Source organism: Panthera uncia, chromosome D4, assembly GCF_023721935.1.
Source record: "Panthera uncia isolate 11264 chromosome D4, Puncia_PCG_1.0, whole genome shotgun sequence".
NCBI classification, from domain to species: domain Eukaryota; kingdom Metazoa; phylum Chordata; class Mammalia; order Carnivora; family Felidae; genus Panthera; species Panthera uncia.
Window position 1 is genome coordinate 79,949,093 of NC_064807.1, and position 25,110 is coordinate 79,974,202.

Here is a 25,110-nt window from a genome sequence, read left to right on the forward strand (position 1 = left end):
AATATAAAGAAACTAGAAGTTTGGGGAACCATAGTCTTCTTGCTGAGAGTGTCAGAGACCAGGGCTGCTTCTTGATTGGCTTAAATGGGCATCTTGGTTTCAGCAGTCACACATTAACAAACTGTTATTTTAAAGCTAATTTTGTAGGATTATTTTTTATAATAAAGATATTCAGATCATCTCTAACAATTTAGGAAATTATTTTTCAGTTGGATTTCTCTTGTTCACAATCACTTCTTTTTTAAAAACCCCTTCTCATTTTAATGTTGTTTGCTTTCTAGGCCTAACAAGTTATGATAACTTAGCAAAAGAAATCAATGGGGGAAAGATGTATTACTCCCCCTCCCCACACATACACAAAGCAGGTAACCTTCAGCCTTAATAAAAGTATTTTATTTCTTGTGATAACAGCCTAACACATCTGTTGTAGGTCAGCCGGATACTTTACAGTTTTGCTACTGCCTTCCGCCGTTCTGCCAAGCAGACCCCACTTTCAGCAGCTGCTGCACCCCAAACTCCTGACAGTGACATCTTTACATTCTCTGTGTCTTTAGAAATAAAAGAAGATGATGGTAAAGGTTATTTTAGGTAGGGTATTTTATTCTATTTTTTTAAAGTGTGTATTAAAATGCTACATCATTTGTGGTTCACGAATGTCATATAACTTTCATAGTATAAAATGACTGCTTTTATAGGTAGAGTTTTTTATATTGTAAGTGATAAAGAAAAAAATAGATTTGCAGAGGAAAGATTTTTTACTATTAAAAATGTTTTAGATTTTAATTCCAGTATAATTAATATACAGTGTTAATGTTTCAGGTGTACAATATAGAGATTCAAAAATTCTGTATATTACTCCGTCAGTGCTCATCACAATAGGTGTTCTCTTAATTCCCTTCACCTATTTGACCCATTCCCAGCTCCCCCATCCCACTGCCAGCCACCACTCCACTGGTAACCATCATTTTGCTCTCTATAGTTTGAGTCTGATTTTTCGTTTGTCACTTTTTTTTCTTTGTTTGTTTTGTTTCTTAAATTCCACATAGGAGTGAAATCATATGGTATTTTTCTTTCTCTAATTTTGGAAACAGCCCAAGTGTCTATCAATAGGTTGAATGGATAAAGAAGAGGTGGTGTATATATATGTACATATACACACACAAAATGGTGTATACATACATGCATGCATATAAGGTGGTATACATGTGTATATTTATACATATATATGTTAGAATAGTACTCAGCCATAAAAAAGAATGAGATCTTGCCATTTGTAACAACATGGATGGATCTAGAGGGTATAATGCTTAAGTGAGATATGTCAGTGAGAGAAAGACTGATTTCTTTCTTTTCATTCTTTCTTTTTTTTTTTTTTTTTTTTGGCTGAGTAATATACCATAGAATGAATGTGTGTGTGTGTTGTGTATGTATTGTATACACAACACACGCACATATATGCACACATGCACATATGTATACATACATATACACACCCTACATCTTCTTTGTCCATTCATCTATTGATGGACACTTGGCCTGCATCCATAATTGGGCTGTTGTAAATAATGCTGCAGTAAACATAGGAGTGCCTGTATCTTTTTTAATTAATGTTTTCATATTCTACGTGTAAATACCCAGTAGTGGAATTACTGGATCATTTGGTAATTCTATTTTTAATTTTTTGAAGAACCTCCATACGGTTTTCCATAGTGGCTGTACCAGTTTGCATTCCTACAAACTATTCACAAGGGTTCCTTTTTCTCCATATCCTCGCCAGCACTTGATATTTCTTGTCTTTTTTGATACTAGCCATTCTGACATGTGTGAGATGATCTCATTGTGGTTTTGATTTGCATTTCCCCGATGATTAGTTATGTTGAGCATCTTATCATATGTTTGTTGGCCACCTGTATGTCATTTCTTTTTATGTCTTCTACCCATTTTTAAATTGGATTATTTGCTTTTTGGGTGTTGAGTTGTATAAGTTCTTTATATATTTTGGATACTAAACCTTTATTGGATATATGTCATTTGCAAATATCTTCTCCAGTTCAGGAGGTTGTCTTTTAGTTTTGTTGATTGTTTCCTTTGCTGTGCAGAAGCTTTTTATTTTGATGTAGTCCCAATAGTTTATTTTTGGTTTTGTTTCCCTTGCCTCAGGAGGCATATCTAGAAAAATATTGCTGTGGCCCTGTGTCAGAGAAGTTACTGCCTGTGCTGTCACCTAGGATTTTTATGGTTTTAGGTCTCACATTTAGATCTTTAATCCATTTTGAGTTTGTTTTTGTGTATGGTGTAAGAAAGTGGTCCAGTTTCATTCTTTCACATGTTGCTGTCCAATCTTCCCAGCATGATTTGTTGAAGAGACTGTCTTTTTCCCATTGTATATTCATTCCTCCTTTGTCAAAGATTAATTGACCATATAATTGTGGGTTTATTTCTGGGCTCTCTATTCTGTTCCATTGATCTATGTGTCTGTTTTTGTGCCAGTACCACACTGTTTTGCTTACTGCAGCTTTATAGTGTATCTTGAAATCTGGGATTATGATACCTTCACTTCTGTTCTTTTTCTTTTTTCAAATGTAAATTTTGAGAGAGCAAGAGCACACGCGTGTGAGCGGGGATCGGGACAGAGAGAGAGAATCCCAAGCAGATCCCAAATAGATTGAGCAGGGCTAGATCTCAGGACCTGTGAGATCATGACCTGAGCTGAAATCAAGAGGCAGATACTTAACCGACTGATCCATGCAGGCTCCCCTTGTTCTTATTTTTCAAGACTGTGCTGGCTATTCAGAGTCTGTTGTGATGCCATACAAAATTTAGGACTAATTTTTCTAGTTCTGTAAAAAATGTTGGTATTTTGGTAGAGACTGAATTAAATCTGTAGATTGCTCTGGACAGTATGGACATGTTAACATTTGTTCTCTCAGTCCATGAGCGTGGAATGTCTTTCCAGTTATTTGTGTTGTCCTCAGAGTACAGGGCTTTCACCTCTTTGGTTAAGTTTATTCCTAGGTATTTTATTATTTTTGGTGCGGTTGTAAATGGGACTGTTTTCTTAATTTCGCTTTTCCAGAGACAATATTTGAAGAATTTTGAAGCTATTAAAAAAAATTCTTTCATGTGGGAAAATATGTCCTATTACCATGTTCTTTTAGACTGCTGATGTGAAATATGACAGAAGCTAAGCCTGCTGGATTTGTAGCTGCTTTTGTTTTGCTGGGTTTTTTGGTCTTATTGGCTGGTTACTTTGTTTTAATAATCTAAAGATCTTAAGGCTGTTGAAATCAAGTTTTACTATTATAGTTTATCTGTATACATTGGAAGAGAAGAAATGAGGTATGTGTGTCTGAAGTCTTAACCTTGCAGATAGGGTCAGAAATAACTGGCTTGGGGTTTTAGGTATAATGATAATTCTTCGTAGTGAAAAGAACTCTGGGACAGAAATAAAAACTTTAGTTTAATTATTGTTACTATTAACACTGTGGCCTTTTCCAAGTTTCTTTATATCTCCTGGCAGTGGTTACCTTATCTATAAAATGAGGTGGCTAGATTCTAAAGTCCTTTCTAACTTTAAAATACTGTGGTCACAAGATGATTGATTTTTCTTTTCCCTCCATAACCCGTATCACACATTGGGTGCTTCCTGGATCATAATTGATTGCTGCATATTAAAGTCTCTTTCCTCCTTGACTACCTCATAAAATGAGTAAAATGGAATTACATCAAAATATGAATGATTTTCTACTAGTTTGCTTTTAAATTAGAAAGCACAATGGCTGGTTCATTTGTTTTGGATAACGCTTGGTCTCCCTGCAGACTTTTGGAACTATCCTGCCATCTGGTGGCAAATTTAGTGTACCATGCAGCTTCACCTTTGATTTGTTCACTGAAGTATGAGACTTTGCTGTGGTGTGTGCCTTGCCATCAGCTGTGTTTCTGCTCTCACAGCAACCAACACTGGGATGTGCTGCTTCCCACCGAATGCATATCTACCCTAGGAAGTGGAAATTATAATCTACGAACTTTGTAATAGTTATTTTCCATTTTAAGGAACAAAAGTTTCTTTAAACTGCATTTTTTTTTCTTCAGTAAAGATATTTATGTAGATCCTGTTTGTAAATTTCAATTACAAATAGAAACAATTTCTAAGCTCTCTCAGAACCGTTAGGACTAGTTTTCTTCCTTCTGAACTCAGGCATGTTCAAGGTAGATCAGTCATCCCTGTTCCATTCACCCTCATACCAAGGAAATACTATATGGAAATGCTATATAGAAAATTTCTGGATGGTCATTTTGCTCTTCACATTTGTTGGGGCTTTGTTCTGTTTTTGTTAATGTGATTTTATTGAATTTGTAGTTTATAGTAGAAAAGAGTGTTGTGTAGCCTTATTATAATGAACTTGTTGAGAAGTTCTTTATCAGATTGAACTTGCTGAATGCAATTTTTTTTTAAACCAGTGATTCTGTAATATCTACAGAATTTATCTACAGAAATAATCACTGAGATACAGAGAGAATTATCAAGATGGTTGCTCCTCTTAACACTATATATAATAACAAAATTAAAAAGTGGAAATTGAATGTTAACCAAAATAGCATGATTAAAGTATGATGCATTTCATAATATTAAGTATCGAAACATTATGTTGTACACCTCAAGTTAACATAATGTTGTATGTCAGTTATATTTCACTAAAAACATAATATAATAGTGCACCCATATGATTTAGCACCTATCCAAAAAATAACAGTATATATAAGTAACCATAGCACAACATAAATTGTGGTTTTACTATAACATAAATATACATAAAGTGCTGTGGCAAGAATTAGTGCTCTTCTTTTCGTCCCTGAAAAAGTATACTTCTTACGTTAATTAAAATTAGAAATCTACTTTCCATTTAGCCCTTGGGAAGATGGAGCATTTTCACTTATACCATTCAAAGCACTTTTTTGTCTCATTTAATCTACCACCTAACCCTATTAGATATGCTGGGTATTTAATATATTCCTTGTTTTATGGGTAAAGAAACCCAGAGAAGTTAAGCCTGGACCTCAGTATTGTAATTTATACAGTAGGAAGTAAATGTGAAATTATTTGGGTGGATCCATTCAGTGATATAATGACAATACTAGAAATACAATCCAGGGGCGCCTGGGTGGCACGGTTGGTTAAGCCACCCATTTCGGCTCAGGTCATGATCTCGGGGTTCACAAGTTTAAGCTCCGCATCAGGCTGACACCTCAGAGCCTGGAGCCTGCTTGGAATTCTGTGACTCCCTCTCTCTCTGCCCCTCCCCTGCTATTTCTCTCCCTCACCTCTCTCCTCTCTCAGTCTCAAAAATAAACATTAAAAAAAAAAAAAAAGAAAAAAAAGGAAGAAATTTAATCTAGAGTCCCTGACAGTAATGAAACGAACTTCCACTGCTTAACAGTCTCCACTCTGCTTCCTGTTAATATAGTTTTTCCTTGCACTTCAGCCTTAGGACGCCGGAAGCAACTTTATATCTTTTGTCTTTTTAAATACTGCTGAAAAGGTGGGATTATGTGTATTTCTGTGTCAGCACGCACAGAACATAAACACTAGTGTATCTGTTGTCAGTTGAAAATTGATAACCTGTCTATATCCTTATAGGTGAAATTTCTGTCAACCACAAATACTTTTAACAGTTTGGTATGGAGTTTTTCTTTGCAGATGTTTGTCATTTCTAGACTCCTTTGATAAGGTTCTTTGATTTTCTAATCTGTTTCATGCAGTGTTTTTGAGTTAGTTACTGTGTAAGTGCAGATGGTCTTCAAACTAATTTTATTTCTTCAGAGCCACTTTTTAGTTTGAGTAGGTACTCAGAACTCTCATGTAGCCTTTTCTAATATCTTCTAATGGTTCTGCTGCCATTTTTTTTTGAGTTGTATAGCACTAAGACATAATTTATATTTGCTGCATGTTGGCTGATTGCCATAGGCAGATGTTTGCTTTTGAGAACAAAGGAGCTAGAGCAGGTGGTGTGTGAGAGAGTAGGAGATTATTTTGGTAAACTCTAATTTTAAGAATATTTTCAACTTTTTTCTTAAAGTAATGTTTAACTGTATCATTAGTATTGTTTTTATAATGCCTGCACATGTTTACAGTGTTATCACTGCTTGAGGGAAGTGTTAGGCAACAGCTTACTTTTTGGCCATATCTTATATCTCTGTTATTTTTTGAAGGCACCTTGTTTTGAAATTCAAAGACTCCATGATTAGGTATTTTTTCTTTATTTAAACAAATAAGGCAATAATTATTTATAAAAAAAACCTGACTAAACTGAAAAGAAACTAATGTTTTTTTGAGTGTCTGTGCTAGATGCTATGCTAAGGGCTTTACAAATATCTAACTTAATTTTTACAGCAACAGAAAATTAAAAAAACTAAAGACACATTTTAGGGAGCATAAGAGCGTTTTTTCTAGCTTAAATACATTGTTTAGCGGATTACATACAGTAATGGTAATATTTTCACATTCAGAGGCAGATGATGAGTTTTAAATTTCTGTTATGATTTGAAAACCAGGCACAGAAAAGAATCCTAGATTCAAGAGAAGTTGTTCTAGTATATGTCATAAGAAAATACTTTGCAAAATTAATGAAACATGTTGTCCTACAGTGCAGTTCCTAAGGAGAAGGACAGACAATGCTTTAAACTTCGCCAAGGAACTGATAAAAAGATTGTCATCTATGTGCAACAAACAACTAATAAAGAACTTGCCATTGAAAGGTAAACATTTTTAGTAAATTCAGCTTAAATATAAATTCTAGTTTTTATCAGTCTAGTGGAGTAACCATATACTATATTCAAAAATGTATTTGCAGGGTGCCTGGGTGGCTCAGTCGGTTGAGCATCCAGCTCTTGAATTCAGCTCAGGTCATGATCCCAGAGTCATGGGATTGAGCCCAGTGCTGGGCTCTGTGCTGAACGTGGAGCCTGGTCGAGATTCTCTATCTCCCTCCGCTTTTCTGTCCTGCACACGCGCGCGCGCTCTCTCTCTCTCTCTCTCTCTCTCTCTCTCTTTCTCTCTTTAAAAAAAAAAAAAAAAAAAAAAACACACACACATATATATATATATATATATATTCCCATATATATGAAAAATATGTTATTCTCTGGGGAATTCTTTTGGTTATTGAAGTGAATATTTCATTCACTTTGACTTATCTCCCATAAATCTGCAGCTAATATGCTGACTTCAACTGTGTGATAATAAAAGCCAAGCAGAATTTATGTAAATTCAAGAATTAAGGATTATTTGGGCAGTAGTTAATTTATTAATAATTTTAATGTGTCCTTTATCCATCAAGAAGAATTTTAGGTGACCTGTTTAAGCATCTTGTTTGTGTTATTTTTTTTCCAAATTTATGTCTCTTCTCTTTTTTTGGCAGGTGTTTTGGTCTTCTCCTTAGCCCAGGAAAAGATGTACGAAATAGTGACATGCACTTGTTAGATTTGGTAAGGATTGCTTTTTTTAAAAAAAATTTTTATTTTTATTTTTTAAATATGAAATTTATTGCCAAATTGGTTTCCATACAACACCCAGTGCTCATCCCAAAAGGTGCCCTCCTCAATACCCATCAACCCCCCTCCCCCCTGCCACCCCCCCTATCAACCCTCAGTTTGTTCTCAGTGTTTAAGAGTCTCTTATGTTTTGGCTCCCTCCCTCTCTAACTTTTTTTTTTCCTTCCCCTCCCCCATGGTCTTCTGTTAACTTTCTCAGGATCCACATGAGAGTAAAACATATGGTATCTTTCTCTGTATGACTTATTTCACTTAGCATAACACTCCAGTTCCATCCACATTGCTACAAAAGGCCATATTTCATTCTTTCTTATTGCCATGTAGTATTCCATTGTGTATGTAAACCACAATTTCTTCATCCATCAGTTGATGGACATTTAGGCTCTTTCCATAATTTGGCTATTGTTGAAAGTGCTGCTAGAAACATTGGGGTAAAAGTGCCCCTATGCATCAGCACTCCTGTATCCCTTGGGTAAATTCCTAGCAGTGCTACTCCTGGGTCATAGGGTAGATCTACTTTTAATTTTTTGAGGAACCTCCACACTGTTTGCCAGAGCAGGTGCACCAGTTTGCATTCCCACCAACAGTACAAGAGGGTTCCTGTTTCTCCACATCCTCTCCAGCATCTATAGTCTCCTGATTTGTTCATTTTAGCCACTCTGAGTGGCATGAGGTGGTATCTGAGTGTGGCTTTGATTTGTATTTCCCTGATGAGGAGCGACGTTGAGCATCTTTTCATGTGCCTGTTGGCCATCCGGATGTCTTCTTTAGAGAAGTGTCTATTCATGCTTTCTGCCCATTTCTTCACTGGATTATTTGTTTTTCAGGTGTGGAGTTTGATGAGCTCTTTATAGATTTTGGATACTAGCTCTTTGTCTGATATGTCATTTGCAAATATCTTTTCTCATTCCGTTGGTTGCCTTTTAGTTTTGTTGATTGTTTGTTTCCTTTGCAGTGCAGAAGCTTTTTATCTTCATGAGGTCCCAACAGTTCATTTTTGCTTTTAATTCCCTTGCCTTTGGGGAAGTGTCAAGTAAGAAATTGCTGCGGCTGAGGTCAGAGAGGTTTTTTTCCTGCTTTCTCCTCTAGGGTTTTGATGGTTTCCTGTCTCACATTCGGGTCCTTTATCCATTTTGAGTTTGTTTTTGTGAATGGTGTAAGTGGTCTAGTTTCATCCTTCTGCATGTTGCTGTCCAGTTCTCCCAGCACCATTTGTTAAAGAGACTGTCTTTTTTCTACTGGATATTCTTTCCTGCTTTGTCAAAGATTAGTTGCCATATTTTTGTGGGTCTAGCTCTGGGGTTTCTGTTCTATTCCATTGGTCTATGTGCCTGTTTTTGTGCCAATACCATGCTGTCTTGATGATTACAGCTTTGTAGTAGAGGCTAAAGTCTGGGATTGTGATACCTCCTGCTTTGGTCTTCTTCTTCAAAATTACTTTGGCTATTCGGGGCCTTTTGTGGTTCCATACAAATTTTAGAATTGCTTGTTCTAGCTTCGAGAAGAATGCTGGTGCAATTTTGATTGGGATTGCATTGAATGTGTAGATAGTGTTGGGTAGTATTGACATTTTAACAATATTTATTCTTCCAATACACGAGCACGGAATGTTTTTCCATTTCTTTATATCTTCTTCAATTTCCTTCATAAGCTTTCTATAGTTTTGAGCATACATATCTTTTTCATCTTTGGTTAGGTTTATTCCTAGGTATTTTATGCTTCTTGGTTTAAATTGTGAATGGGATCAGTTTCTTTGTCTTTCTGTTGCTTCATTATTAGTGTATAAGAATGCAACTGATTGCTGTACATTGATTTTGTATCCTGCAACTTTGCTGAATTCATGTGTCAGTTCTAGCAGACTTTTGGTGGATGTTATTGGGTTTTCCATGTATAATATGTCATCTGCAAAAAGTGAAACTTGACTTCATTGCCAATTTTGATGCCTTTGATTTTCTTTTGTTGTCTGATTGCTGATGCTAGAACTTCCAACACTATATTAAACAACAGCAGTGAGAGTGGACATCCCTGTCATGTTCCTGATCTCAGGGAGGAAGCTCTGTTTTTCCCCATTGAGGATGATATTAGCTGTGGGCTTTTCATAAATGCCTTTTGTGATGTTTAAGTATGTTCCTTCATCCCGACTTTCTCAAGGGTTTTTATTAAGAAAGGATGCTGAATTTTGTCAAATGCTTTTTCTGCATCGATTGACAGGATCATATGGTTCTTATCTTTTATTAATGTGATGTATCACATTGATTGATTTGCGAATGTTGAACCAGCCCTGCGGTCCAGGAATGAATCCCACTTGATCATGGTGAATAATTCTTTTTATATGCTGTTGAATTCGATTTGCTAGTATCTTGGTGAGAATTTTTGCATCCATATTCATCAGGGATATTGGCCTGTAGTTCTCTTTTTTGCTGGGTCTCTGGTTTCGGAATCAAAGGAATGCTGGCTTCATAGAATGAGTGTGGAAGTTTTCCTTCCCTTTCTATTTTTTGGAACAGCTTGAGAAGGATAGGTATTATCTCTGCTTTAAATGTCTGGTAGAATTCCCCTGGGAAGCCATCTGGTCCTGGACTCTGTTGGGAGATTTTTGATAACTGATTCAATTTCTTCGCTGGTTATGGGTCTGTTCAGGCTTTCTATTTCTTCCTGTTTGAGTTTTGGGAGTGTGTGGGTGTTTAGGAATTTGTCCATTTCTTCCAGGTTGTTCAGTTTGTTGGCATATAATTTTTCATAGTATTCTGATAATTGCTTGTATTTCTGAGGGATTGGTTGTAATAATTCCATTTTCATTCATGACTTTATCTATTTGGGTCATCTCCCTTTTCTTTTTGAGAAGCCTGGCTAGAGGCTTATCAATTTTGTTTATTTTTTCAAAAAACCAACTCTTGGTTTCATTGATCTGCTCTCCAGTTTTTTTGGATTCTGTATTGTTTATTTCTGCTCTGATCTTTATTATTTCTCTTCTTCTGCAGGGTTTCGGGTGTCTTTGCTGTTCTGCTTCTGTTTCCTTTAGGTGTGCTGTTAGATTTTGTATTTGGGATTTTTCTTGTTTCTTGAGATAGGCCTGGATTTCAATGTATTTTCCTCTCAGGACTGCCTTCGCTGCATCCCAAAGCGTTTGGATTGTTGTATTTTCATTTTCATTTGTTTCCATATATTTTTAAATTTCTTCTCCAATTGCCTGGTTGACCCATTCATTCTTTAGTAGGGTGTTCTTTAACCTCCATGCTTTTGGAGGTTTTCCAGACTTTTTCCTGTGGTTGATTTCAAGCTTCATAGCATTGTGGTCTGAAAGTGTGCATGGTGTGATCTCAATTCTTGTATACTTATGAAGGGCTGTTTTGTGACCCAGCATGTGATCTATCTTGGAGAATGTTCCATGTGCACTCGAGAAGAAAGTATATTCTGTTGCTTTGGGATGCAGAGTTCTAAATATATCTGTTAAGTCCATCTGATCCAATGTATCATTCAGGGCCCTTGTTTCTTTATTGATCCTGTGTCTAGATGATCTATCCACTGTTGTAAGTGGAGTATTAAAGTCCCCTGCAATTACCACATTCTTATCAATAAAGTTGCTTATGTTTGTGATTGATTGTTTTATATATTTGGGGGCTCCCGTATTTGGCGCATAGACATTTATAATTGTTAGCTCTTCCTGATGGATAGACCCTGTAGTTATTATATAATTCCCTTCTTCATGTCTTGTTACAGCCTTTAATTGAAAGTCTAGTTTGTCTGATATAAGTATGGCTACTCCAGCTTTCTTTTGACTTCCAGTGGCATGATAGATAGTTCTCCATCCCCTCACTTTCAATCTGAAGGTGTCCTCAGGTCTAAAATGAGTCTCTTGTAGACAGCAAATAGATGGGTCTTGTTTTTTTTTTTTTTTTTTATCAATTCTGATACCCTATGTCTTTTGGTTGGCACATTTAGTCCATTTACGTTTAGTGTTATTATAGAAAGATATGGGTTTGGAGTCATTGTGATGTCTGTAGGTTTCATGCTTGTAGTGATGTCTCTGGTACTTTGTGGTCCTTGCAACATTTCACTCACAGAATCCCCCTTAGGATCTCTTGTAGGGCTGGTTTAGTGGTGATGAATTCCTTCAGTTTTTGTTTGTTTGGGAAAACCTTTATCTCTCCTTCTATTCTGAATGACAGGCTTGCTGGATAAAGGATTCTCAGCTGCATATTTTTTCTGTTTATCACATTGAAGATTTCCTGCCATTGCTTTCTGGCCTGCCAAATTTCAGTAGATAGGTGTGCCACTCGTCTTACCGGTCTCCCTTTATATGTTAGAGCATGTTTATCCCTAGCTGCTTTCAGAATTTTCTCTTTATCCTTGTATTTTGCCAGTTTCACTATGATATGTTGTGCAGAAGATCGATTCAAGTTACATCTGAAGGGAGTTCTCTGTGCCTGTTGGATTTCAATGCCTTTTTCCTTCCCCAGATCAGGGAAGTTCTCAGCTATGATTTCTTCAAGTACATCTTCAGCACCTTTCTTTCTTCCTCCTGTGGAATCCCTGTTATACGTATATTTTTGTGTTTCATCGCATCACTTAGTTACTAATTCTCCCCTCATACTACTGGATTTTTTTATCTCTCTTTTTCTCAGCGTCCTCTTTTTCCATAATTTTATCTTCTAATTCACCTATTCTCTCCTCTGCCTCTTCATTCCAAGCTGTGGTCGCCTCCATTTTATTTTGCACCTCACTTATAACATTTTTTAGCTCCTCATGACTATTTCTTAGTCCCTTGATCTCTGTAGCAATAGATTCTCTGCTGTCCTCTATGCTTTTTTCAAGCCCAGTGATTAATTTTATGACTATTATTCTAAATTCTTGTTCTGTTATATTGCTTAAGTTGTTTTTGATCAATTCGTTAGCTGTTGCTTCTTCCTGGAGTTTCTTTTGAGGAGAGTTCTTCTTTTTGTCATTTTGGATAGTCTCTGGGGTGGCACGGAACTGCAGGGCACTTCCCCTATGCTGTCTGGAGTAACTTGTGTTGGTTGGCAGGGCTGCAGTCAGACCCAATGTCTGCCCCCAGCCCACCGCTGGGGCCACAGTCAGACTGGTGTGTACCTTATCTTCCCCTCTCCCAGGGGCAGGACTCACTGTGGAGTGGCGTGGCCCCTGTCTGGGCTACTTGCACACTGCCAGGCTTGTGGTGCTGCTTCTGTGGGATCTGGCGTATCAACCAGGGTGGATCCGCAAGTTGCACAGGGCGGGGAGGGGTAGGCTCAGCTCACTTTGCCTTCGGTGGTCTGCTGCGGGAGGTGCCCTGTGGCACCGGGAGGGGGGGCAAACCCGTTGGAGGGATGGATCCACAGAAGCACAGCGTTGGGTGTTTGCGGGTGCAAGCAAGTTCCGTGAAGGGAACTGGTTCCCTTTGGGATTTTGGCTGGGGATGGCGAGGGAGATGGCGCTTCCTAGCACCTTTGTTCCCCGCTGAGCTGAGCTCTGTCTTCCGGGGCTCAACATCTCTCCCTCCCGGTGTCTTCTTGCCCTCCCTGCTCTCCGAGCAGAGCTCTTGACTTATAACATTCCAGATGTTAAGTGCCACTGGATGTCAGAACTCACTCCATCTGGCCCCTCTGCTTTTGCAAGCCAGACTTGGGGGCTCTGCCTTGCCGGGTGGGCTGCCCCTCCACCGCCCGGCTCCCTCCTGCCAGTCCGTGTAGTGCGCACCGACTCTGTGCCCTTCCTGCCCTTTTCCAGGGGCCTCTTGTCTACGCTTGGCTCTGGAGAGTCCATTCTGCTAGTCTTCTGGCGGTTTTCTGGGTTATTTAGGCAGATGTGGGTGGAATCTAAGTGATCAGCAGGACGAGGTGAGCCCAGCGTCCTCCTACGCCGCCATCTTCCTCTTTGTACCCTGTCTTTCTGTCCTGGAGGAGGCCTTCCAGAGAAACAGGCACCCCACAAGTGCTAAAGCCATGAGCTCTGTCCAAGTCAGAGTTTGAGGTGTGGCATTCTCCGCCCAGTCCGCATGGGCTTGTTGTTCCTCAAAGTGGGTGTGAGCCCCACCCCCTACACAGGCTGCTGCCTTGTGACTCCCACATCTTTTTTTTTTTTTTTTAAGGTAATATACTATTTCCTTGATAATGTTTTCACTTTATCTCAGCCTGAATTTGGTGTTAAAGCATGTTTATCAAAGTGTTCTTGTGAGCTATAATAGCAGTAAACAAAGATAAGGGTATTTCCTTATTTCTGAATTGCTATTTACTGGTCTGGTCTTAGACCCATTTAGTCTTAACCTTGGTTTCTTGACTGTATAATAGTGAATAATCCTTGTTTATAATTTAGGGTTGAAGTGGGAGTCAGAAAATTTGTGAGAGAAGTGTTTACAAACTACTGTGAATTTTATAAAAGTCGGTGGTATTAGTATTGTTGCTTTTATGTGAAAATCTTTATTTTCAAAACTAAAATTTATGTGATAATTATTCACTTGACAACAGAATTCAGCATAGGTTTAGGTGGTTAAGTTTCTCTGATGTTTGTACAATTTGATACGATCTACAAGCATTTACTTTATAACTTTCAGGAACAATTATATAAACAGTTGGCACATCTTTAATTTTAACTGTAATTAGTGTCATTCACATATATTTCTACCTTTTTAAAAAATATCTGACCCTTTTTCATACTATATTTTTGCAATTTCTCTATTTTCTAAAGGCAGCAAAATGGCAGTTAGCAGTTGACTTATTTTGGCATTTATGTTTGTTTTTATTCTTTTCTTCAGGAATCAATGGGCAAAAGTTCTGATGGAAAGTCCTATGTCATCACTGGGAGTTGGAATCCAAAATCTCTGCCTTTTCAAGTTGTAAATGAAGAAACTCCTAAAGGTGATGCAGATTGCTGACACCATGAACAGAAATTTTAGTCCCAAGAAGATACCCAAACCTTAGGACCACTTATTTCACAAATATCCAGTGTTTTTTTTTAATTGTAGTGAAACCAAAGAATTTGTATAGGTCTTTGAGGTTGTTATGAAATTTAACTGTAAACAAAGTATCATTTTTCCCCACTTATTTCCCCCCCTTAATTTTTCCCTTTCCTGCTTTTTTTCTACTTATGTATTTATTTGTATACAAAATTCTAAGTTTTATTTATTTTTGTAGCGATAATATATGCATATATGGTTAAAAATTAAAAGGATATGTAAGGAAAAGTAGAAGTCTACCACGGTCCTCAGGGCCCCGTCCCAAGGGGACCACTGTGACCAATTTTTTATGTAGATTTTCAGATACTCTGTGCTCAAGGTGTTTCATCCTCGTCATGAATGTCATTTAGTGGCTGTATAATATTCTGTCCTGAAAAATGTAACCTTGTAGTGCCTCTTATTGAGCATTTATTTTCCCCTTCATTTTTTCTTGTTATTCACAGCATTATAGGTAAATGGATAAATCAACCAAGATTTTAGAAATTGAGAATCCCCTGTATGGGTAAGAGTGGCATGAATAGGCCGTATGCACTTTTACAAAACAATCTGACAGTATGTTTCATAAACTTTAAAGTATCTAATGCTGTCACTAGTTCCAAGGAGTGTACCCAAGCAAAGAATTCTCAATACAGAAAAAGAATTTTCAAAACACTAATTTATGTGATTATTTTAGATTTGTATTTAATTGATGTATTACTTTAAGGTATCTTGAAAGTTTGTTACAAAAGTGATTTAACAATAATTGTATGAGCAAATGTATTTCCATTTTTTTATTTGCTTTTCCCCTCTCTTTCTAGATAAGGTGCTATTTATGACCACAGCTGTTGATTTGGTAATAACAGAAGTACAGGAGCCTGTTCGATTTCTCATAGAGACAAAAGTCCGTGTTTGCTCACCTAATGAGAGATTATTCTGGCCCTTCAGCAAACGTAGTACCACTGAAAATTTCTTTTTGAAACTAAAACAGGTACTATTCTTTTTTGTAACTATGGGAGGGGAGTATAAGAAAGGAGAAACTGTTTTTGAAGCTGATTTATCATTATGCTGTCCCTTAGATCTTTAAGCAGTCACATGTATTTTAAACATACTAAGAGGAAAAATTGCCTTTTATTTTTACCCACCTATTTATCATTTTTTTTGCTCTTCAATTCTTCCTGAAGACCCAAATTTTTGTCCGATTTCACTTGCCTTCAATCCAAAGACCTTACTTTAGCATTTCTTTTAGTGCTGATCTACTAAAGGCATAACTCGTAGAGGAACTTCCTTTTTTAAAATTTACTTATTCTCAAGTTAGTCAACATGCAGTGTAGTCTTGGCTTCAAGAGTAGAACCCAGTGATTCATCACTTACGTATAACACAGTGCTCACCTCAACAAGTGCACTGCTTAATGCCCATCATCACCATTTTCCCCATCATCACCATTTCCCCCATCATCACCATTTCCCCCATCCCTATCAATCCTCAGTTTGTTCTCTGTATTTAAGAGTCTTTTATGGTTTGCCCCTTTCTGTTTTTATCTTATTTTTCCTACCCTTCCCCTATGATCATCTGTTAAGTTTCTCACATTCCACATATGAGTGAAATCATGTGATACCTGTCTCTGACTTATTTTGCTTGGCATAATACCCTCCAGTTCCATCCACATTGTTGCAAATGGCAAGATTTCACAGAAGAACTTCTTTATCTGAAAATGTTTTTATTTCACTTGCATTCCAGTGGGATATTTTCACTGGCTGTAGGATTCTGTGTTGACATTTTTTTTTCAGCACTGTGAAGATGTCATCCCACCATCTTCTGGCTCTCATTGTTTTTGATGTGAAGTCAGAATGCATTTATATTGTTCCTCTGTATGTGAGGAGTCATTTTTTTCTGGCTGCTTTTAAGATTTTTTTTTATCTTTGGTTTTCAGACATTTAAATATGATGTGTCAGGTGTTTTATTCTTTCTTATCTTCCTTGGGATTTGCTGAGCTTCTTGAATTTTTAAATTTATGTTTTGTTTTGTTTACCAGTTTTGAGGGAAATTTGGTCTTTCAACTTTTATCTGCCCCCATCTCTCTTTTCTCTCATAGGATTCAAGTTACATATATTTTAGTCCTTTTGATATTATCCCACAGATCTCTGTTTTGTTTTTTGTTTTGTTTTGTTTTTTTTTTAATTTATTTATTTTTTCTGTTTTCTTCGGGTATAGGAGACTCTGTTTTGCTCTATCTTAAAGTTGGTTTGCCCCTCCCCCCCCCTTTTTTTTTTATCATCCCCAGTTTGCTGTTAAGCCCATTCAATGAATTTTTTTACATTTCAGATCTTATATGTCCATTTGCTTTTTTTTATACTTTTCTTATGAGATTTCTTTGTTCTTTTAAGCAGATTTTCTCTTACATCCTTGAGCATGTTTATAATATTCTTTAAAAATTCTTAACTGCTGATTCTAATGTCTGGTGAGTCACATTTTCCTTTTTCTTTGTCTAGTAATTTTGTATTGTGTAGTAGACATTTTCAGTAATAGATTGTTATGGTCTGTTATGTTGTGGTCTCTTAGTTTAAGAAAAAAATCTGTCATTTAATTTGGTCAAAGTCAAATTCCATTCTCTTTTTCCTGTGGTGGGCAGCAGGTGAACTGTTTCCTTCTTTTAGCTTCTCTTGACTTCAGTTGCCCCACTACTTCTCCCTTTTTTGCTTTCCTTTGTATCAAAACTTATTGAAAAAAAGCAAGTTCATAGTGACCTAAATTGCTAAATCTGTGATCAGTCTGAGTTTTCATTTTCCTTGGCCTGTCAGCAGAATATGATACAGGTGATCACTCCTGCCTTCTTATCCCTCTTTCACTGTCACTTTCAGGACATCTCCAATTTACCATGTTCAAGAAGATAGCATTATTTCACCTCCCAACCCCTAAAATACTTTGTCTGTCTTTACTATTTCAGTTCATGGATATCTTCTCCTAATTATTGCTTAGGCCAAGAATTTTACTTTTATTTTTTTTATTTTTATTTTTTTTATATCTTTTGATTATTCATAAAATTTTTTTAATGTTTATTTTTTGTGAGAGAGAGAGAGACAGAGCGCAAGCAGGGGAGGGGCAGAGAGAGAGGGAGACACAGAATCCTGAGCAGGCTCCTGGCTCTGAGCTGTCAGCACAGAGCCTGACGCGGGGCTCAAACTCACAGACCGCGAGATCATGACCTGAGCTGAAGTCTGGTGCTTAACTGACTGAGCCACCCAGGCACCCCTTACTTTTATTTTTTATACCCATATCCACTCTGTCAGGAAATTCTATTTACTATTTTACTTTCAAAACATATCTAAATATGGCTACTTCTTACCATTTAGATTATGTTAACCTCACATCTGAATCATCACTTTTACCTGAGTTACTGTAGTAGCATCTTCACTCATCTCCCTGTTTCTTTGTTTTCCCTCCTTTTGATATGTTTTCAATATAGCAGCCTAAGATAAAATCAGGTCATTTTTCTGCTTGTAACCCTTTAAACCTATTTTACTCTATAAAAACTAGAGTCCTTACGGTGTTCTTATAAGACCCTATCCAGTTTGCTGCTGTTTAGATCATAAACTAATTTCTCTCTTACTGGTCTTGTTTGCTTCCTTGGCTCTAACCATGTGCTTAGGGCCTTTGCTACTAACTATCTCTTCTGCCTAAAATGGTCTTCCCCCTTTTCCCACTTGCTGTTATTTGCCTCCTTCAAGTCCTTATCTTTAAGTTTTTGCTCAGATTTACATCTTAATATTTCATGACTGCCACATTTAACACTGCAGTTTGTCCACTCTTCCAGTGGTGCTGCCAGTCACCCCCACCCCCATGCTAATATACATATTTTAAATTTTGTACAAGACTTTTAACTTCCAATATATACCATATAATATACTTAATTTTATTTTGCTTATTATCTGTTTTTCCTGTTAGAAACCTCTACTAAGGCAGCATTCCTGATTTGCCTTGTTCACTGATTTATCCCAAGCATCTAAAACCTAGTAGTTCTCAGTAAATATTTGTTGACTTGATTTTATTTACATGTTCAATCTTCTGTTTTACAAAATTCTAACATTGCTTGTCAATTTAATTGAATGTACTTAAAAAAATTTTTTTTAATGTTTTTATTTATTTTTGAGAAAGGAGAGACAGAGTACTAGTGGGGAAGGGCAGAGAAATAAGGAGATACAGAATCCAAAGCAGGCTACAGGCTCTGAGCTGTCAGCACAGAGCCCAACATGGGGCTCAAAACTCACAAACTGTGAGATCATGACCTTAGCTGAAGTCGGAGGCTTAACCGACTGAGCCACCCAGGCGTCCCTTGAATGTACTTTTTGATAGCGATAAATATTTTGGTTGCAGTGTATTCCAAGTTAGTCCTTTTGGTTATAGTTAGAAAAAGGTGGCAAACAGCACAGGAATAGAGATTTCTCTTCAGTGTTTTCTTAGGAGACAGAAAGTAAACCTGGGTCCTAGCACTGTTTTCCCAGGTCTTCACTGTGGCAGCAGAAAAGAATTAGCATAATATTATCAGCTCTGGAGTCAGAGTATATTGATTTTACCACTAACTAGCTTTATGACTTTGAGGAAGTACCACCAACTCTGTGAGCCTGTTTACTCAACTGTCAAATGGCAGTGTTTTAATCTTGCTCATAGTGTTATTGTGACATTAAGTGAGAAACCGTACAACACACTTGGCACATAGTATGTTCTTCATACATTTTAGCTATTATTCAGAGGACTGTGGAACCTTAGTGGGACAGAGGAAGAATAAAAAATTCTAAATCATGAAGTCAGAACAACATTGATATTAGTGGATCAGCCCAAGAGGAAGAACACTTCAGAAAGAAACAATTTACAGGTATCATTTTAAAAGTTTAGGGAGTAGGGATGATTCTTAAGTTTGTAGAGTTAGAGATGATAAACAGAAATTAATTCTATAATAATTTTAGTACAAATTTGTATGTAAGCAAACATATTCTCTTTAGAGTTCTGTCTCTTTTATCTTGGTGAACATAAGATTCCTCTGATCTTACTTTTCCCTTGAGGTCTTATACAACTTTGGATTCAAAGACTGCGGTGAGTTATAGGAATATTATATGGTTTGGTCTACTATAATATATCTAAGTAGGCTAACAAATGACTTGTCAGGGTGAACTCTCCAAAAACACATATACCTGAGACCTAGTCTGATAGACTACTCTAGACTCTGTTAAGGTTATAAGCTAAACATAGACTGAGCTGTCAATATTTTCTTTGCAAAAAGCAGAAGTTTATATGTGGAAGCTAGGAGGAGGGCAAGGAATTCCTGAGAATAATCTTTCATTTTTCTCCTTATTTGGGTAAGTCTTACTTTGGTGGGGGAGGAGTTTTGTGAGGGGTAAGGAATGGGAAAGAAGAGAGAGAGTGTGAAGAATTTGAGGAACTTGTTGCTGTCTTAGGGCACTTAGAACACTGTTAATCTCATTCCTTGTAACATCATAAACTAAGTTTATTTCCTCCTTTACATTCGTGGCATTAAAAAGTAATAGCTATAGTGGTTGAGGGCCTACTGTAGCTGTCACTATACTAGCAACTTTGCTTTTTTCTGTCTTATATACTTTTCATAGTGATCCAGTGAGGATAATAGTATTTTCATTTTATAGATCCAAAGATGTAAAATATTTTATGGAATATTGTGTGAACAAAATGAATACCCAGGCCTTCTAAGAGTCTCAGGATTCTTTCCATAGGAACATGCTCCCTTTGTCTGTCTTTCTTTAAGAGCATTTTTAGAACTTACTTAAATTAAGCAGAATTTAAAACTTTAACCCTTTTGCAGTTCTCATCAGACAGAAAAGGAAACAATGCTGCCGACCAAATTTTTTAAATACATAGCATATAGTTTCTGTTTATTGCTGTCAGTATGGGAAAATAATTATAGAAATGTTTTTTTGGTTTTTTGTTTTTAAATGTTTATTCTTGAGACAGAGAGCGAGGGAGAGAGAGAGAGAGAGAGAATGAGTGGGGGAGGGGCAGAGAGACCTGGGGAAACACAAAATCTGAAACAGGCTTTGGGCTCCGAGCTATCAGAACAGAGCCCGACACAGGGCTCAAACTCAGGAATGGCAAGATCGTGACCTAGGCTGAAGTCAGACACTTAACCGACTGAGCCATCCAGGTGCCCCTAGAAATGTTTTTTTTTTTTTAATACATGCTTAAAAATTGATTCTCCTATCCCTAAAATTATCTGATGACTCAGTAACTCCTCTGTAGCCTGGAAGTCTTCCCAACTGTGCGGTTTATTATATTAAGATGGCATCATATCAGAGAAGAAACAAATTTAGTGAGGAAAGAATGATTGTTTTCTTGGATTTTAATTTTTAGATATCATTTACTAAAAGAGGAAGAAACTAATCTGAAGACTAAATATTCCATCAGTATCATAAGGTGAAGTTAAGACCAGCTAAGCATTCTTAGAACTATAGAATTACAGAATTTTATTGCCAAAGAGACTGCAGGGATCTTAAAATCTTTTATGAAATTATTTTATAAATGAAGCTGATGTCTCCATTGGCCAGCATCATATAGACAAGTTATTAGCATAACTGTACTGGAAACCTGGGCCTATTATTTCTGTTTGGGGTGTGTGTGTGTGTGTATGTGTATGTATATGTATGTATATAGGGATATGCACTGAACCACTATACCTCTCAAAATAAAAAATATGGAAATGCTTTCTATAGTAGAGATCTTCAATTGCTAAATCAGGAGACATGTGATATCATAGTATTCCATTATTCCTGGGAAGTGTCACTGGGATTAGGTGGTGACCAGTGGATTTTTCCTTTGTAAAAACAGTTTTCTTTTTGTATTTAGCAAATAAATTTGGGGTGGTTCTTGGCAACTTCCAACTACCCAGTTCTCTACAACTTTCTAACTAATGATTTTAGTATCCATTGATAATCCTTCCCTAAATCAGTTAAGCTCATTCACATAATTTCAATAGTAATTTAATATTACAGGGTTTTCTTCTTTTCTTTTACGTTTATATATGTTTCTAATATTGAGTATCTTCTTAATTACAGTAATAGTAATGTATTCTTTGCTTTATCCTACTTTATTGAAGAATTCAAAAATAACAGTATTTCAGGAAATACCCTTAATACAGATCTTTATTTATTATTCCTAGCAAATTTATAACAAAATCTTTATTTTAATTTTACAAATCAAAAACTTGTAAAATGTTAAAAAAAAAAAAGGTACTATTTATTGAATGTGTTTTTGAAATATAGATTTTAGTTATAAAATTTCAGTGAGGACAAGCTTATATATTAATGAATTTACTGATGAGGTAATTAAGCATTCATTAATAAACGTGCACCATTTCTTTTTTTTTTTTTTTTTTTAATTTTTGTTTTAATGTTTATTTTTTGAGATAGAGACAGAGCATGAGCAGGGGAGGGGCAGAGAGGGAGACATGGAATGTCAGCTCAGAGCCCGACATGGGGCTAGAACTCACGGACCGGACCGTGAGATCATGACCTGAGCCGAAGTCAGATGGCCAACTGACTGAGCCACCCAGGCGCCCCTAAACTTGCACCATTTCTAAAATCTAGCTTGTGTTAAACTGCGATTTGTGTACAACTTGCATTGTACAAGTTTTTTACTATTGTAAATAAAACCTATATTTTAATATCCATATATAAAAATCACTATGTAACCTCTTAAATGAAAAGGTTTCCAGAATATTTCGTATATTCTGAACTTTTCTATAGATGCATAAATTTTGGGAGAAATATCTATTAATGTAACTGCAATACCTATGTATTACATAAAAATAGACGTATATAATATGAAATTATTTGAGTCCACACAGTTTCAAATTCCCATTTGTTGATATTCATTTCAAAAAGAAATCAGTACTCCAATTAATAATAAAACTATTGAGTGAAGTTTAAGATTTTATTGAACTATTTTTTCCCTTTGAACTATTCTAGTAAAATTATAAAATCAGTTTCTGAACACAGGTTCAGAAGTTAATTGGAATTTTTTTTCTCATTTATGTTACCACTTGACATATAGTTAGGTTCATTGGTTTCCATATTTTCAATTTGGGGTTGTTGGGTATTTTTTTACCTTTTTGGTTTAATTTATTTTTTTTGAATATTTAAATATAATGGTACAAAAGTCAAAATTATGTAAAAATGTACTCAGCAGTCATATTTACATTCATCTGTTTCTCCACCCAATCCCATAAGTAACCATTATTATTGGTTTCTGGGTTATCTTTCCAAAGTTTCTTTTTGTGAAAATAATGAAATACTCCTACATATTTTTAACTTCCTTTTTAAACAAAAACTAACATGTACTGTTCTACACCTTGCTTTTTTAATATATCCTGATGATCATTCCACAGTAGTTCACAGAGATCTTCCTCATTCTTAATGACTACATGGTACTGTGTTGTTCGGGTGAATCATGATCTTTGATTTTTAACATTTATTCATTTTTGAGAGAGAGAGAGAGAGGGAGGGAGGGAGGGGCAGAGAGAGAGGGAGATACAGAATCCAAAGCAGGCTCAAGGCTTCAAGCTGTCAGTACAGAGCCTGATGCAGGGCTCGAACCTACGAACTGTGAGACCATGACCTGAGCCAAAGTCAGACACTCAACCGACTGAGCCACCCAGATGCTCCATGATCTCTGATTTTTAAATTGTCCTCTATTGATGGTTTTTTTTTCAATCATTTGCTATTCCAAATAATGTTGCAGTATAGAACCTTGTATCATATGTTGTTTTGATTTTATGAAACTGCATCTTAGAGTAAATTTTTATTAGTATACTCATTAGCACATGACATAATTTTGCGTATGTAATTTTGTCATGTTTGCCAAATTCTCCTCTTTCACAGTTGTAATCAGAGATGAGCAGGATATGAGAATACCTGTTTCTCCATATGTTTGTCATGAGTATATTGTCAAACTTAAGGATCTGATGGTAGTTTTAATTTATCCTTTGATGAATGAAAACCAGCATTTTTCATATGTTTAGGATTGATTTTAGTTTCCTGTTCTCTGAACTGTCTCTTCATATTTTTTGCTTTTTGGTTTTGGCCTTTTTTCTCTTAGTTGTTAGAAGCTCTTTCTGTAGTTGAGAGATTAACCCTTTGAGATATAAGTTGCAAACATTTGTTCTGGTTTGTCACTTAAGTTATGATGAATCTTTTCAGCTTTTTGACTGTATAGTTTCTTTTCCTGTACTTGAATTCATCGAATTTTTCCTTTAAAGCTTCTGGCTTTTGAGTTATAATTAGAAATGCTTTCCATACACCCAATAATAAAGAAATTTACACGTTTTCTTCTATTACTTATATGGTTTCATTTTTCTACTTTTAGAGCTCTGATACATTAGTATTTTATTCTGTTATATGATGTAAAGTATAAATCTGATTTAATGTTTTTCCAAATGACCATACACTTTTTTAATGTTATGTTTACTGTGTTTTATTATGTTCTCTTCATTATGGTTTTTATGTTCTATTCCATGGGGTTTTTAGGTTACTCATGCACCAATATCACCCTTTAAATTATGTAGACTTTATAATATGTTTTAATATCTGATAGGGCTGCCCTCCCTCCCCAGTTCTTTTGTGGATTTTGTTTATTTTTCATGTAAACTTTAGATTCAAATTCTGTAGCTCTAGAAAAAAAGGATAGGTATTTTTACTGAAGAGAATTGACATCTTTTTGATGTTTAGTCATCTTACCTGAGAACACGTGATATTGTTCCATTTATTCAAGTTTTTGTTTTTCTTACAAGAGTGCTTTTTTAAAAGCTTTTTATTACAGAAAATTCAAACATACACAGAAATAAAAATAATAGCATAATAAACCCCCACATATTATTTCCCAGCTTCAATAATGAGTATCATTTTTAATAGCTGGAATTCTTGACTTACAAGCAAGGTTCAGTTCATGACTATGTTTATCTGACTTCAAAGGGCAGTGTTGGTCTGGTCAGTGTTATTCACAGAAGAGTTTCTAGGTGAACTGCAATGGTTATCACATTTTATAGTCTCTGAGAAATTTTTTTTAAAGGTAAAGAGCTATTGATCTTTGAACTTTCTTATGTAGTATTTAAGTAATGTTTCAGATAGTAATTTGTAACAAATCAAAAAAATCCTATTCCCTATCAAAGTATAATACTTAAAAATAATTAGAAATTTAGACTGAACATGTGTCATAGATTTTAGTTCAGTTCATTAAGTAACGAGAGAACCAGTAAGATGGTAAAACTGGCTTTATGTATTTGAGGAACTTGAGTTTATATAGTGCTTCTTTAAAAAAAAAAAGTATTAGAACAAGATTGCTAGGTTAGAAACAAAACTGGTTAATGTCTTATAGATTAACTTTGGGTTATCTTTTCTACTGGACAGAAATCATTTGCCCATCTACCAGATACAAATTTGTAGGCTAATATATAACTTCCCAGAGTCTGGGTTTTTAATTAATAGTAAGTACTAAGTCAAAATTGTTTATTCATCTAGAAAATTAAATAATCCTTAGGTAGACCTGTTAAAACAAAGTTGTCAAACTACAGTCCATGGGTCAAGTCTGGCCTGGCCTTTGTTTTCATAAA

At 36.0% G+C, this 25,110-nt stretch overlaps 1 protein-coding gene across 4 annotated transcripts in view; it reads left to right on the forward strand.

Annotated features, from left to right (window-relative positions):
• Positions 1–25,110, forward strand: part of RABGAP1 (RAB GTPase activating protein 1) — a 177,520-nt gene that overhangs the window by 53,669 nt on the left and 98,741 nt on the right. For all 4 annotated transcript variants that reach the window (XR_007457309.1, XM_049628522.1, XM_049628513.1 and 1 more), the window contains 5 exons: positions 431–588; positions 6,646–6,756; positions 7,419–7,485; positions 14,303–14,405; positions 15,301–15,470. Coding sequence is in view for 3 of the 4 variants with exons in the window: in XM_049628522.1 (XP_049484479.1) it covers positions 431–588; positions 6,646–6,756; positions 7,419–7,485; positions 14,303–14,405; positions 15,301–15,470 (609 nt within the window). In the remaining variant the exon portion in view is untranslated. The remainder of the gene's footprint in view (positions 1–430; positions 589–6,645; positions 6,757–7,418; positions 7,486–14,302; positions 14,406–15,300; positions 15,471–25,110) is intronic.